The sequence below is a fragment of the Antechinus flavipes genome, chromosome 3, assembly GCF_016432865.1.
Source record: "Antechinus flavipes isolate AdamAnt ecotype Samford, QLD, Australia chromosome 3, AdamAnt_v2, whole genome shotgun sequence".
In the NCBI taxonomy this organism is placed as follows: Eukaryota; Metazoa; Chordata; class Mammalia; order Dasyuromorphia; family Dasyuridae; genus Antechinus; species Antechinus flavipes.
The window spans coordinates 486,214,001-486,230,916 of NC_067400.1; the positions used below are offsets into that span (position 1 = coordinate 486,214,001).

A 16,916-nucleotide genomic window follows, 5' to 3' on the forward strand; every position below is an offset into this window, starting at 1 on the left:
TTGCTCATAGAAAGAAAGGGATAAAATGGTGACATAGATCACCCTTAGTTGAAAAAGTCAGTGATAGATTGGCTGAATATAGTTAGATGTCATGCTAAACTAGGGGATTGATTGTTGACATAGATGATTTAGAAATTATCAACATTTGTTTGGGGGCTGCACCTTGTAATTATTTTGTTCAGCAATATATATCTTGCTAATTAGATATGGCTTAGATAAATGTTAAGATTAGTTTGTAATCCTGAGCACAAATAAACCATGTGGCAAAAAAAGTGACCTAAAATTGTGTTGGATGTCAGAAAATGGGGATAATCTGCATAAAGATAATTGAGAGTTGACTTAATGCCAGTGAAATAGGATGATTACCCCAATTTATCTGTTTGGGTGGCAAGTAAATATTAAAGAATCTGTTTGAGCTATTACCTGTGAATTGTGGACAAAATAGTTTATTTTTACCTGAAAGTACAAAAGCCACTTAACATTAGTCATTAATAGTTACTGGGAAGAAGACATAGAATGTACAAGCAACTGTGTAAGATGAGGGAGCATTGAAAAAGACATGGCAGTACTGAGAAGTCCCAAGGAGTTTAAAAGGGGAGTTTTTGTGGAATTGTTGTCACTAAACAAGTTTCTCTATTCTATAAACTATCCAGGTCCTTTCTTCTTTGTCCTTGTTTTCTTTATAACCAAATGTATAGTTATTTCTAAGTTTTCTGTTAAGAACCTTTTCATCAGTTGAGACATGATAAACCAGTTCATGGCCGGGCAACATCTTTTATGGTTAAGCTATAAACCACTGAAAAATAGGATTTATAAATTTTTGGTTTGCTCTTGCCACTTATATTGCTTCTCTCAGAGATTACAGTTCCTAAAATATTTATATGTTGTTAAAGTTGAATTGCTATTTTCTTCTAGACTAAGAAATTAATGGTTAGTAGGACAGTGTGTGTAATGGTCAGGATAGAATGGAAATCTAAGAAAAATATAATAGACCAGATCTTGCTATGTGATGGAGCTGCTGAATCCCCAGAAGTGTTAAATTCACATGAAGGGGCTCTAACTCTTTTAGGCCACTGAGAACCCATTTAGAAAATTACTGTTTCAGTTGTGAGTTATTTTTAATTTGTCTCCTTTTATAGCCACTTTATTACTTACCCTGATGTAATTTACACTTAAGGAGTAGCTCTCTCACCAGGTAGGAAATGGCCTAATTACTTTTGAAATATCCAGATTCCATGAAAAGTACATTTCCTATGTTTGCCAAGGTTGCAGAATCAAAATAACTCATTTAGCACCTAATTTCATAGTTAAATCTGTTAATCTGCTTCCCAGGATTTCCTTTCTAAAGAATTAATACAAATTTCATCCTCCTGTGTCATTAGGATCATGGTTGGGAACGATGTTTTCCTTTGAAATGACTAATTCTACTTTTCATGAATGTTGCTATATCACATTTACACATAGTCAGTAAAACAGCATGTAGTAGAAGAGATTAGGAAATAGACAAGTGCTCTGCTTCCATAACTCTAAATTAATTCAGCAAAATGATCCATTCTTTCCTTGGAGTCCATATAGATATTTTTAATCACCTAGATTCTATGCAGAATTAGATTAAATTAATGGGACCTTGGTGGGAGCCTAGCTAACAAGTCCACTTCTACCCTACTCTTTAGCCCAACTTTGGTGATAAAAGTCACATGGAATATGGGAGGGTAGAAGAGACAGGAAGCATTAGATTAAGAGGTAAAAGATCTGAATTCAATTCCCAGGTAATTTACCTTCATGACCTTGGTCAAAACATTGTTCTCTTTAGGTCTTAAATTTTTTACCTTTAAAAAAAAAAAAAAAAGGAAGTAGACTCAATTAATCTCTTAAGGTTTCTTCCAACTCTAGATTTTAAAGCTCAGATTTTCATCATTTCATCTTATCTGCACAAATCTCAAGTAATGAAATGGTAAACATTTTCCCAGTTTCCTTGATGGAACTGATCGAATACTGGCCTAGTTCAGTTTTAAACGACATATTTTTCCACTCTCAATGAAGCAATACTAGCAATAGCTATTAGATGTATTCTATTGGAACACCATAATGTAGGAAGTATACATATAAGGTAGTATTTCCCTCTGATCTTCTCTTTGAATCCTCATTGTTGCATTATTCTTGCCCAATTTCAGCATTCCGTTAATTTCTTTGTACACTTAACTGTGTTGTTCCATTTGTAACAGGAGGACTCTGTCCAGGATCAAATGATCCTTGCATGGAGAAGCCTTGTCCTGGAGATATGCAATGTGTTGGATATGAAGCCAGCAGAAGGCCATTCATCTGTCAGTGTCCACCAGGAAAACTTGGAGAGTGCTCAGGTACAGAATTGTGTTAGATGAATATTGAAATTTTGATTCCTATAACACCCTTGATTCTCCCCCAAATTCTTAGAAGGTTTTTCTTGACAACATATGAAATGCCTTTCTGAATTGACTTAGTATAATGCATTTTCTCAAACCTTTAGAATTTCTCTGAACTTATTTTTGTTCATTTGAGTAGTCATTGTACCTTGAAGATCACAAATTGATTTAGATTTAGAACCAGGAAGTCCTGTCTCAGACCCACCATGTGGTCACAATGTGACCTTAAAAAAAAAAAAAAAAAAAAAACACCACTTCTCTAGGTTTTAGTCCCTTCATCTGAAAAATGAGGACCCAGTTATCTCTTGGATCTCTTTTTACTCTAAATGTGATTCTGCCATGAATGCCTTCACATTCTATATTGTGAAGGGGATAGCTATCAGTCAGCAAGCATTTTATTTAAATTCCTTTTTTGTGCTGTGCTAACAGCTGTCTGCCATTAGGTTCTATCAGCAATCCAGAACCCCAAATTTAGTATTTCTACTAAATAAAAATGAAAACATGCACTATTTTTATAATGGAATGACAAAGAAATGTAGGCTTTTTTGGTTTTATCGCATCTATTTTAAAGGTATGACATTATAGAAAATAGAAAGTTGTTGGAGCAAAGGGCAACCCATCTTTAGTATAGTCCTTGCTATTCAGAGTATTGCATAAATCTGCCATTATAAGAAGATAACACTTTAGATGGAAAAGCCATTCATGGTCTATGGAATAAGCAAGCCTAGACCAGTAAGAAATGTATTATCCATTTGAGATGGATGACAACATATTTCATAAAAACAGAGGCATCCACTCCCATGTCCTAGGAAAAAAAATCTTATTTATATGATTTTAGCTTTAAATTTTCCCTTCTTGACCTTCATCCCAGCATTCAATTTGGCTGATATGGTCTTCATTCATTTCCAAGCCTGACTTTTTGAATTCTAACATTGTTAAAATACTTTGTTGGGGGAAAGGGAAGAGTGTAATCATTAGTTATTATCAAAATGTTATTTTGTTATTATAAAATGTATCTGAAATTAAAAAATATGGACAATTTTACAGACTCAGAATTTTTGACATTTCTACCTCAGTTATTGGAGATGACAATATAATCTTCTCAGATATGAACCCTAAGAACAAAGCTATAAACAAAATGGAGTAACTTCCACCTTCAATTAGTTATTCCCAGGAACCTACTCTTTGATAATAACCTATTATTTCTTTTTAAAAACGGTTAGAGTTAGAAAATGTTATGTTCAGCATATTCAAAATATACATAAATAAGATTACAATTCATAAAAAATATTTAGACTAGAATCCAAATCTCCTATCTCCAAACTTCCCTTCTAGCCATCATCATGTAATCCACATCAGCCCTTAATTTTCCATGTGCTAATTATCCTTTTAATAGTGTGACAGAAATTGTTTCTCTTTCTGACTCAATAATCAGTAAAAATTTATTAAGCACCTATTATTTGTCAGATATTGTGCTAATCTCTAGAATTACCCCCCCAAAAAAATAAAAGATAATTCCTGATCTCAAAGAGCTCATAGTCTAATAAGACAAGCAACAAGCAAACAAACATGTACAAATAAACTATATACAGAATAAATAGATAAGAATTAAAAGAAGGAAGAGGCTAGAATTTAGAGGATTTGGGAAAGTCTTTCTGTAGAAGATTGAATTCCTCCATCTGAGTATTTCAGTTTTGGCCATTGACCATTAAAATACATATAGTAGAAGAGTATAGGAGAAAAAGAGAATCAAACTCAAAATCTACCATTTCAAGAATTTATTTTTATAAATATTTTAAATGTGTTGGAAATGTTGCATAAAGTGCCACTTTTGAATTATTTATAATCATCCTTACTATAGATTGGTTTGAACTGATTTTTATTTTGCAATACTTGGGAAATTCATTATTGACAGTAGGGGAACCATTTTTTAGTAATGGGATTTCATTTGATGATGCTCAAAGTGCTTCAGTCTCTTCAGAAGCTATTTGTTACATCTTTGAAAAAGAATTTTGCTAATTCTCAATAGGAAGAGTCATAGTGGCACAGTAATAATGTAGGTTTTGAACTATTAAATTTCCCATTGGTACAGGGCAACCCAGATCCCTGGGATCTGATTACTTAATAAATTTTTTCAATTCAAATTTAAGGAGTGTGTTGTGTAATGGAGGAACAGTTTTTAATCCAAAGTTGGTAGGTTTTTATTTAAAAGCTTTCTCCCAAAAATGGCTTCATTAACTGCACATGATCTTTAATTAACTCGCTTGGCAGTTGTTGGGTAATTTTGTGTGTCCCTGCTCATTTATGAACATTAAAAGTATATGTATCTTCTCATAATGATTCTTTTAGGGCACACTTCTCTCAGCTTTGCTGGAAACAGTTACATCAAATACCGGCTTTCTGAAAATAGCAAGAAAGAGGAATTTAAGTTGGCTCTGCGTCTGCGAACACTGCAAAGCAATGGGATTATAATGTACACCAGAGCAAATCCCTGCATAATTCTGAAGGTAATTAAAATGGGTTATCTTTTCTTGCAGTCATTTCTCTTGCTTATATGTTTGCATTTTGGCTCTCGGTTTGGGGAATGCTGTAATCATTTTGTCTTTGGGTTCAGAAGACCAGAAGCACAATTCAGGGCAGAAGAGGACAGCAGCCAAACTGGGAGTGGAGCCAATACCCCCATTTTCCTTTTGAACATCTAGCATCAAACTTGACTCTGTAAATTGTGTCATCTCCCTCTAGAGTAGGTTCAATAGTTAGTCTCCTTAAGCTATAATCACTCAACAATTCATAGCAACTCTTCCACAGGGATAGCATTGACTTTAATCCTCCACTCCATTCAGCATCTCTCCCTACCCGATTGTGAAGCCTTCTTCAGTTCTGAGACTTCAGACCTGAAGTATGGGGACTTATATTTTCCAGTCAATGACAGAGTATCTTGACTTTTCAACTGTAACCATTCTGTCAGTAAAAAAAAAAAATAGAGCAGTCTGGATTTTTTCCAGGGATTCCTGAGATGTACAGAATCTCTGAACAAGACACTCTATACTCCCTCCCCTAACAAAGTCCTTTTCTGAGACAGTATTCAACATCCCTAGAATCATTATGGTAGCCTTATAACACTGTATTCTACAGTACCTCAACAAATCACAAATACACAGATCTTCCTGAAAAAATGAGAGAATGGTTACATTTAACAAACTTACGTATGAAAGACTAAAATGCAGATTAATTTCTCTGAAGAAATTTTAAATTCAAAAATAAATATTCAAACTTGGATGATAACTTATTTGGACAGGGAATTTTAATACTAATATCTAAGTCTTATGCATCCAAACAATGAAAAACCCTCCCTTCCACTTCAAGAAGAGAGTTGATGGATCATGGGAGCAGAGTGAGGTACCTAATCTAATTGGATCTGTGTTTGATCCTGGGCAAGACATTTAACCTGTTTTGTCCCAGTTTCTTGATCTACAAAATGATCTGGAGAAGAAAATGGCAAACTACTGCTGTATCTTAGCCAAGAAAAATGTCAATGGTGTCTCAAAGAGTCAGATATAATTGAAATAGTTCACAACAAAAACAACAACAATACAGCTTTATTTTAAAGGAGAGTTCTATTCACAATGAGAAGGGAAGAGAGAACTCACTGAAAAGCTCCTCCTCAAGGCTAGAAATAAAACCTTCCTCTCTCTCATTTTTTGCCAAGTATAATCATCAATTTTTGGTTAAAGATTCTACCCCTTCAAGGCATGTGACTAGCTGCAAAAAATCTACCCTTGTGGAAAGCTATTAAGCATCTTGGAATTTAGAGCCAGAAAGAACTTTAGAAATTATCTAAACATCATGAACCCTACCCCTAAAAATAACCATGAAAGGACCATGTTTTGCTCCCTATTGACCCCCAAATACACATATATTCCCTGTGTCTCTACATGCTTATTAATCCCTGGAACTTCAGTCAGCATTTAAATTAATTACAGCATTTCATGGCTGAAAAGGCCTTCAATGGCCACATGATCCATCCAAGAATAAGGATTCCACCTACAGTACCCCCAACAAGTAGGCATCCAGCCTTTGCTTAAAGAGCACCAGGGACCACTACCTCCTGAGATGGCCCATTCCATCTTTAGCTCTAATTATTAAAAAGATTTTTCATATCATCAGACTTAAATTTGGTTCTTTACAACTTCCCATTTACTCCTATTTCTGCCATCTGAGGACAAACAGCACATCTGATTCCTGTTCCCCAGTAGTTTTTCTTGGAGTAGTATTATGCTGCCATATTTTCTCTTCTTCAGACTGCATATTCCCAACTCTTTCAATTGATCCTCAGAAGACATGATCTTTATGCTTTTCTTTATGATCTTGGTTGCCATCTTGAGTCTGCAGCTTATCGGTGTCACCTAAAAAACACTACACCTTATTCCAAATGAGTTTTTACCAAGGCAAAAGTATAGGGAAACTATTATCTTAATAGAGCCTAAGACAAGGAGGGACTACTCGACTGGTTTAGTTCCTAACATATCTTACTGAGTGCTCTTTCTGACAAAAGTATAGAGTAATTTCCATCTTTGGTGGACTTAACTAGGGCTATGATTTTCCATAGAAGAAGAATTTCCCAATCATTTTTGTGTAATTGACCCTTTTTGGAAATTGTTAAAAACCATTGGTCCCTTCCTCAGAACAGTGTTTTTAAATGCATAAAGCAAAACATGTGGTTTTTAAATAAATAAATTATATAAAATAAAATGATTTGCAAAAGAAATTAATTATATTGGTATAATTTTAAAGATAAGGGATTTTTTTTAAAGTTCATGCACCCCAAGTCAAAAACTCTAGCCTTCAAAGAAACTTACAGAAAATCCCATTATCAATCTTTTTTCTTCAGTTCAGAGGGAAAATATTATCAATGCTTTTTTTTCAAGGCAATGGTGAAAAAAAGTCTTTCTATGTGGCTAGATTATATTGACTAAAGGATTATGATCATAGTGGGAGAAGAAAAATACCTACAAAAATGACTGCTCTGGATTTTTCTTTATTTTGATTCATTTTCAAGACAGACTCCCATGTGAAGGTCAGTTTTCAAAATGGGTTTAAAGGTGGAGGATGAAAGCAAAGTTTTCAGGAACTATTATGGAATACTTCTACCTATCTATAAAGCGTAAGGCAAAGACACCAGCCAATTTGTACTGCTTCCGTTTTGCTCTGTACCAATATCTTTCTTTCTTTGTTTTTTTTTACAAGTAAATTATTTTTTTTATTTTTTTTTTACATTTTTAATATTTTATTTTATTTTATAATAACTTTATATTGACATAATCCATGCCAGGGTAATTTTTTTTACAACATTATCCCTTGCACTCGCTTCTGTTCCGATTTTTCCCCTCCCTCCCTCCACCCCCTCCCCTAGATGGCAAGTAGTCCTATATATGTTAAATGTGTTGCAGTATATCCTAGATACAATATATGTGTGCAGAACCGAGCAGTTCTCTTGTTGCACAGGGAGAATTGGATTCAGAAGGTAAAAAACAACTCGGAAAGAAAAACAAAAAAGCAAATAGTTCCCATTCGTTTCCCAGTGTTCTTTCTTTGTGTACCAATATCTTTCTTTCCTTCCTTAGTTCCTCTCTGCCTTCCTTTCTTCCAAGTTGAAATAGGGGCCTTTGATGAAGCTCTTTTTATTAAGCAAAGGTTTACAGTATCTTGCACATAGTATGCTCTCATTAAATACTTAGTAAATGGAATTTTGATGAATAAATATCTTCCAAGGCTTTGAACTTGAGGTAATCAAAACCACTCACAGATAGGATTATAGTTTCTTCCAAAATGGAACTTCTCTTAACTTTGACATTTCACTTTAATCTGAAAAGCACCCCCCTTTCTAAATCCTAGGTTATAAATCCAATAATAAATTATGAATATCTGATAGATACAAAGCAGATGGTTTGGACTTCATTTTCTAAAACAAGTATGTTCCTGAAAGTTATATAAATTCAATTTTTTATAAAAAGTCATATTTGAAATATACTAGAAGAGCCTGCTATTTAAAGGAAAATTTTATGAATACTTTTATAATGCTAATTCTCACCCCCAAATTGCTTGTCTTTGTATATTTGAGGTTTTTCATATGTTGGGCTGTCTTAAATCAGAGCACATCTGTACTAAACTATTAATAGCTCTGAACATCCACTTAGGGAATTTGAATCTGTTTGCTTGGCATTTTGTGCCTCTTGCAAGACTTCATTTATTGGGTTTTGGTGCAGTGTGTATACCTTGTGCTTTTTTTCAGAGGCCAATGAAGTCGAAATGCATTGTTTCAATTGTACATTCTGATTCCTTGTATTTTTTCAAGTGAGCGTGCCATGTTTGGAAAGCACTTAGAATAAGAAATAGGTGAAAGGTGTCTCTTGGAGAATTACATGGGGATAGAATGAAGTAAGAGTATTCATGAAGCTTTGGATTAAAGCTTCCTCTGTCAGATCCCAAAGCTCAATACATAGCTGTCAGGCTTCCAAACTGTTGTGTTATGTGATATGGTAGTGGGGCAAGACAGGGATTTATCTCAGAATGTATCTCAGGGTACAGCCTTTGTTGATCCTCTGGCTCACATTCATCACAGCTCACTCATTCTCCAATGTCTGCAATTCAGGCAGCTGGAGAACCTTGCCAGGGACATAAAATCCCCCTCACCAGAGGGGATGAGAAGGAAGAAAACAAGCATTTATTAACCACCTACTGGGTTAGCAAGGTGCTCTTATAGATAGAGCATCAGCCCTGGAGTCAGAAAGCTCATGAGTCCAAATGTGAGCTCAGGCACTTAGTAGCTGTGTGACCCTACGTGGGTCATTTAACTCTGTTTGCCTTAATTTTTCATCTGTAAAATGAGCTGGGAAAGGAAATAGCAAACCTTTCCAGTATCTTTGCCAAGGAAACCCCAACTGGATCAGAAGGAGTCAGACACAGTTGAAATAATTGAACAGTAACAAAAATATGAAAAGCACTCTGTTAGTTACTGGGGATATTTTAAAACAACATCAACAAAATGGGGTTCTTGGCTTCAGGGAATCTTCCATTCTAGTGAAGGATCTTTCATTCTAGTAAAGCATATAGCATATATACTTGTAAGTAAAAAATCAGATAACTTATAGAGCGGTAAAGAACCAAAACTGAGAGAGTTAGAAAAGACTTGACATAGGAGGCGGTACCTGAACTGAAGTTTTAATTCGAAAGAAAGCTATGGATTCTAAAACGCAAAGTAGATGGAATGCTAACTATGGGGCCATGGCTAATAAGCCAAGATTTGAAATAGGCTAATAGACAAGAGGAATATACAAAGATAGAACTGTGGATGGAATTGTGCAAACTTAAGTACCATTTCAAGGCAACAACCTGAAAAATGAAAACTCAAAATTAATTAATGATTAACGTGAGCTAGGGCCAGTTGGAAAGAACTTGTGTGGTGAAAGGTAAGACAGGATTTGGGTTGTGAATGTGCCGAATGTATGAATTTAAAGCAAATCTAAAACAGGCTTTAAAATATCAGTTCTTCACAAATTATCAGACAATCCATAATGTCTATCTAAGACACAAAGAGTTCCTTAGTGTGATCTCAGCCTGATTATCATTACATAGCACAGCATCCATAAATGAGAGTTAGAGCAGCTTCTGCTTGAAAGACCTTCAGAGCTGAGGAACGACTCCTCTATGGTGGTCATCCATTGTATCTGGGGATAATTCCAATTAAATAATTCTGATTAAAAGCTTCATCTTCTCAGTCTTCTTCCAGTCATGCTTATAAGGATGTCTCTAATCAATCCCTGCTCATATAAATATAGTCTTCCTGGCAGCATTGAACACAGTGACAAGAAAGGTTAATTCTTTCTGCCATAAGTTTAATTTTTATTAAAATTTGCCTTTGCCCCTATAATGTGATTTCTTTTAGCTCCAAACTAATGACTCTGAGACTCTAGGTCACTGGAATTTAGGCTGATGCTTGGAAATCATGACTGATTTCAGGCAACTCAGAGACTCTAAATATTTTATAAAACTGAGTCTATAAATAATAAATTCCACTGAACAAATTGCTTATCCCCACTTCTGCCCACCCTCACCCACAGTAGCATACCAATTATAGTAACTTTGATATTCAGTAATAAAGCATTTCATTCATGCTTGAACTTCAGTTGTAACAGCTTGTTCACTAACTAATGGGACACTTTATCATTATAAAAGGTGGGTTATATGGGATCTGGCCCATTTTAAAGATAATAAAGTGAAATAAATGCTTTAAAGAACAACCAGTATTTATTTTTCATTATCACCTACCTTTGAAACAGAAAAAGGTTAACAAGTTTTGGTGAGAGAAAGCTTGGGGACTACATTCTATTACGTTAATCTCTTTAAAAGGTATATGATTTCCAAAACCCTGCCCAACAATGTTTAAAGTCAAATGAGACAATGGTGTGAAAAGCACTTTAAATCTTAAAGCATAGTATAAATATAAACCACTATTAACTTCAAAAATACAATAAAGTAAAATTTTCCAATTAAATTTAAATTTCTAAATAAAATATAATTTTTAAAATAAGGATAAGCTGATGTGTTGTGGCTTTCTTTTTATTCACTAAATGAAGAAAAACTGCAAGTTACTTTGTGCTCAGTGATCCATATCATTTTATGTATATCAATACCACTTCAATTCTCTTGAATGAGAGTGTGGCTTTGATATCAAACCAGATGTGAGAGAAGGTTGAAGTTAGTGAAAGCTTAATTCTGCCCATCTTTTTTTTTTTTAAGTCCCATAAAATGTAACAGCACCAACCAGGTATTCTTCCTCCTTCTTCTTTCCATCCCTGTTAGATTGGTAGATACTATATTAAAGCCATAGCATGTAACAGCAGATGGACTGTGCAAAAAGGAAGAAGTCCCCAAAGGATAATTTGATCATTTTATTACTTACATTGATATACAAATATGGACATTATCCAAGAGTCATGGGCAAGCACGTATTCTGGTGTGATTTACAGTATTCATTCACTTCATCTCACTGAACCAAAAAATTATGCATCCAACACGCATTTATTACACTTAAAATTTTCCAGAGAGGAAAATAAAATACTCCTACTATATGTATTTGTCTCTTTTTAATTTGGATGTTTGAGAGGTATGTATGTATTGCTTGTGTGTGGTAGAGCTTAACATTATCCATACACAACAATACCCTTGTAAAATAAGTCATTGTAGTTATCTCTTCCATGCAGCTAAAAATGTAGACACAGAGAAGCTGCATAATATACACAAGATTACAGAGCATTCATTAGATTCTTAAATTCCTAAAGCTGTATTAAGTCCACAAAGATTCTCTCATATATGCTTTTATGTAGCATATACATTTGAGACATACATTGAGTGGCAGCAGGACTGTGACAAAGGAGTTAAGGAGAGAGTCCCAAAGAACTAATGGTCTGTGGAACATGTTGAAGAATAGATAAAGAAATAGTCTGAGAGAATAAGTGAGGCTCTAATAATCTCTGACAGGTCTATCATGAATAAGACACATTTTAGAAACACTCTCAGTATATTACTTTGTATTCCATTGATATTTATATACCTCTTATTGTTAATAACCTGAAATAAGAAGATTTTGTGGGTTTGTGTGTGTATGTGTGCTAAAAAAAAAAAAAAATGAAGAATGCTTAAGCTTGGACCCTGAAAAAGAAAAGTTCATTGATTCCAGATGAATCAGTTTTCTATCCATAGTTTAGCCTCTGGTATTCACATGGAATACTCCTACATAATTGTCAACAAAGGTTAGGATGGTGGCAATCTCTGAATCACAGAGCTAGAAGGCCAACCCTCCACTCTAATAATTGCAATAGTGATAATCATGATGATAATAATAATGGCTAGCATTTACATAGCACTTTAAGAATTGTATAATGCTTTACATATCTCAATTGAGAGCTTCACAGAATCCACACTTGAAAGCCTTCCCAGGCTTTTGTTAGCACCTTTCAGTTTGCATGGCTCTCAAAAACCTAAGAGCTCTTCCAGCCTTGAGGATTCGCGTCAACAGGCATTTATTTCAGCACTTCTAATGTACCAGAGGGTCCTAAGAACTGGGAATACATTTGAGCTTCTGGACAGTCCCTGCCCTCAGGGAGGGCATTCTAAAGAGTAATAAGAGTCCCCCTTCAAGAGTTCACATTCCTCTTAGAAGAAGGAACTAATTGAAAAAACATTCATTAAGGACTTAACATGGGCAAAGTACTGCGGATACAAATAGAAAATTAAGACAAAATCTAAAAGTCAAAGCAGTGCTCCCTCTAGATAGAAGGACCTTCTTCTCCTAAAGAGAAACAACAAAATTTATTCTGTTCTGAAGTCACCTTGACAATGAGAATTTATACAGCAAACACATTCTAGATGAATTCACGACAGAAGCTCTTGAAGGAAACAGATATCAGTTTCAGAATATAAATATAGGAGCTACAAAATGATATAAGGTCCTTAATCCTGCTCTGTTGGAATCCTTACAAGTGTTAAGTCATTAGAGTTGATAGAGACAATAATTATCTAATATGGCATGGTACATATGATTGATGTAATCTTAGAAGGAGATGTTATGGGCCAGAAGAAAAAAAGGTACTAAGTGAAACTGATAGAAACAATGCTTGTGTTCACACCTTTAGAGAGCTCATATATAAGCAAGAAGCTCTTAGGGGCAGAGAGCACTCTGGGAGGAAACTCATAATCCCACTCTCGGATCTCACAATCCCACTCTCGGAGAAGAAGCATAAATAGAGCTTCAGTGAACCAGCCAAGTCAGTTGAGGAGAAGCCCTCTCTTGGAGGTGCAACCAGATTCACTTCATTTCACACACCGAGGTGGCTGGGCTCCTGCACTTCCTCTACTGAGACCAAGGCTGGTCTGAAAGGCTCTCCAGAAAACTGCCCAGGCCCAGGCAAGGAGACAAAAGATTCATTCCAACTTTCACCCTGATGCTGGCTGGAGGCTGAAAAAAACAGAGGCAAAGGACAACTGCAAGAGCTCTTGGAACCAAGCAGAGAGATAGGCCTCTAAGAAAACTACCCAAGCCCTAGAAAGGAGAAAATAAACATTTGCATTTATCAGCTGTATGTGTTTGGAGTGATTATTACTTTTAACTGAAACTAAGGCTGCCTTCAGAAAACCTCCCCAAGAAACCTGCTCCAGAAAAACCATTATAGAATTTAAAGAAAAAAGACCACCACACTGCTCCATTCTTGTATAATCCATTTATTCCCCTTTAAACCTAGAAAAATGAGAACTGCAACAGAAAATTGGAGTAGTGCTCAAAACAATTGGACTCAATTTTCCCTTCTTCAATTAAGTAAAATCAGTTTTAGTCAAGATAACTAAAAATGCTTACTGCTCAAATTCTAGGGAACAAGACACATAGAAAACATGTCAATTTTTAGTTAAATGGAAAGACCAAGTGATCTTTAGTGTGTCCAAGCAAAGCAGATAGCATCTTTAGTCATATTTTCATTGATAAAACCGTATGTTTTTCTGATAAGTGACAAGGCCAAGTACTCTGGTGGTAAGAATTTTCTCTTCTTAATATTCATTAGCCAGATTACTGAGCTGTTTGCAGCTGTAGCAGCTGCAGAGGTTGAATCTCCACAAAAGTTGTTTACTTCCACGGGAAAGCCAGAATGGCAGCAGGACCAGTAGTCTCAAAGATTTTCTTAATATTAGATCCTGCCACATGGTTCTTTGCTTTAAACTTCCGTTATGAGGCATTCATGGAAATAGTAAAGTCACATAAAACAAGCATCTAGTTATATTGTCCCATCTCAGATGAGAGGTTGTGTTACTACGGGGAGGCCTTCTAAGGAGTGAATAAAATCTGCTGTTGAAAATATCTAATCACAAGTAATTATAGTGCATTGAGTGATCTTCTAATACCAGGAGCAACAGTATTAGTTAGAAGGAAAAAAGAACTATCTTGGAGGAATATGAGAGTATATTTGTAAAAATTGATTTGTATCTGTTACAATGCACACATGTATGTGTGCATATGTACAAACGTGTATATATATGTCTCCATGTGTGTGCATGTATCAATGTGTGTGTGTGTGAATTTTAGGGAGCCTTGAACTCTCCCCTTGCCTGTGTAAAGAGTAATAGATTCCAATTCTGCTTCTGTTATTTCTGATCTATGTGACCTTCTGCAAGTCCAAAAATTGAGGATAGATAGATCTTTGAGGGTCCTTCCAGCTATGATCATGTCATTACCACTTTGTGATCCCAATCCTTCTTCTGTTCCTATGTGATCTTGTGTCATTCCTGTGTGATCTTACCTCATTCTGGAGCCTCAGTTTGTCCATCAGTAGATAATATCAATAATAGTAGATAACATTATATCGCACAATTATCTCAACATTATTTATAATTATCATAATAAATTATTATACATATAATATAATAATTATTAACATTAATGATCTCACACTAACTCTGACAAGTAGGTGCTGTTATTATGCCCATTTTCCAGATGAGGAAACTGGTCAAGCAACCTGCCCCTGGTCAGATAATTTGTAAAGATCTAAGACTGGATTTGAATTCAGTTCTTCTGACTCTGGGTCCCCACTTTGCCATTTAGCTGAAAGTCTTGGATTAGATTAGAGTTGGATTAGCTCTGAATTCCTTCTAGGTATGTGATCCTATGACCTTTAATATTTCATATTTTCCCCATATAGAGAAAATTCCTGTTTTCCAGAGGAATTCATAGAAATCAATCCATAACTAATACAGAAATGAACTGCAATGAAACAGATTAAATAGCTCATCTAGAAGGAAGCTCATAGTCCATCTAAGTCCAGTTTACACATGAGGAAAGAGGGGCCCAGGAAAGGTGGATAATTTGCTCCAAGTCACATAGGTATTAAGTATTGGCAGTGAAAAGTAAACCCAGGAACGAGTCATCCTTCCACTGAGCGGGTTTGAGTCCTGGATTACAAGAGGGAATAAGCGGTCCTTGTATCTGAGGAAGCATTGCTTTGACTTTTAGGAATGCGCTATCCTAAGGACTGTAAATACCATTAAATTTAATTGCATTTTTATAACTATGGCCGTAACTAATTACTAAGTGGAGAGGGGAGGGGGGAGGACAGCGAAAGGACAAGCCTGCATTGACATGGCAAAGAGAAGGGGATTTTTCAAAGAAAAAGCATCCCGTTACACTGATTTTGTTTTTATTATTATTATCATATCTAATAATATTCTTCAGTCTTCTTGTGGGGAGCCTGGGCTCAGCAAGAAAGTGCATATGCACAAGTATACTTTGAGGTGAATATTAATGCATTTCCCTTTTTTCTCCCTCTCAGATTGTAGACAGCAAACTCTGGTTCCAGTTGGACTGCGGCACAGGACCGGGCATCTTGGGCATCTCCGGCCGGGCCGTGAATGACGGGAACTGGCACTCGGTCTTCTTGGAGCTCAATCAGAATTTCACGAGCTTGTCGCTGGATGATAGCTACGTGGAGCGGCGCAAGGCCCCCCTCTACTTCCAGACTCCGGGCACGGAGAGTGCCATCTACTTTGGCGCCCTGGTGCAGGTGGACAACATCCGAAGTCTGACGGATAAGAGGGTCACGCAGGTCCTGAGTGGCTTCCAGGGCTGCCTGGATTCCGTGGTCCTGAATAACAACGAGCTGCCCCTTCAGAACAAACGCAGCAGCTTTGCTGAGGTGGTGGGGCTCACCGAGCTCAAGCTCGGATGTGTCCTGTACCCGGATGCCTGTGAGCGGAATCCCTGCCAGAACGGAGGGAGCTGCGCTAGCCTGCCATCTGGCGGTGAGTGCCTCTACCTGCAACCCAGTTCCCTCCCCCTCCTTTTCCCATTCAGTCAGTGGCCGCCGAGCCGCGAGCCACGAACCCCTTTCATCTTGGGACCACATTAGAAATGCGCCTCTTTAGATGCCGCGGGTCATCCAAGAGTGGCCAAGTGCCGTGTGTTAATAACCAGCCACAGGGAAGGATATACAAGCCCAGATTGCCACTGGGCTCTCCGTCCTGTTTATGTACAGTTAGCTCAACTTCTCCAAGATCTCTGTGTAGTGAGGACCGCTAGGGGGCGCACTGGATAGAGCGCCTGCCCTGGAGGCAGGAGGACCTAAGGTGGCCTCGGACATGTAACACTTCCGGGCTGTGTGGCCCCGGGCCAGTTACTTAACCTCAGTTACCTCAGGGGAAAAAATCCATTTGTAGTGTTACAGGTAAGAAGCAAAGGCGGGAAAAGCTCGGTCTTCCTCAGCTGATCCCCCAGACTCATATGCTTTTTAACGCCTTTAGGGGATCACAGATTTAGAACTGGAAGGAACTGGAGAGGCCATTTTAGTCCAACCCCCTGTTTTAGAAAGGAGGAAATGAAAGCCTGCAATCCCCTGATGGCAGAACCAGATTTGAACCGATGCCATCCTTTTTGGGGATTTTTATCGCTGAGGTCCACATCAACTCTGAAGGAAT

The 16,916-nt window shown here is 36.7% G+C and overlaps 1 protein-coding gene across 3 annotated transcripts in view; it reads left to right on the forward strand.

Moving 5' to 3' along the window:
• FAT3 (FAT atypical cadherin 3) overlaps positions 1–16,916 on the forward strand; it is a 537,424-nt gene that overhangs the window by 491,162 nt on the left and 29,346 nt on the right. For all 3 annotated transcript variants that reach the window (XM_051986799.1, XM_051986800.1, XM_051986801.1), the window contains 3 exons: positions 2,226–2,360; positions 4,752–4,909; positions 15,776–16,244. In XM_051986799.1, coding sequence (XP_051842759.1) covers positions 2,226–2,360; positions 4,752–4,909; positions 15,776–16,244 — 762 coding nt within the window. The remainder of the gene's footprint in view (positions 1–2,225; positions 2,361–4,751; positions 4,910–15,775; positions 16,245–16,916) is intronic.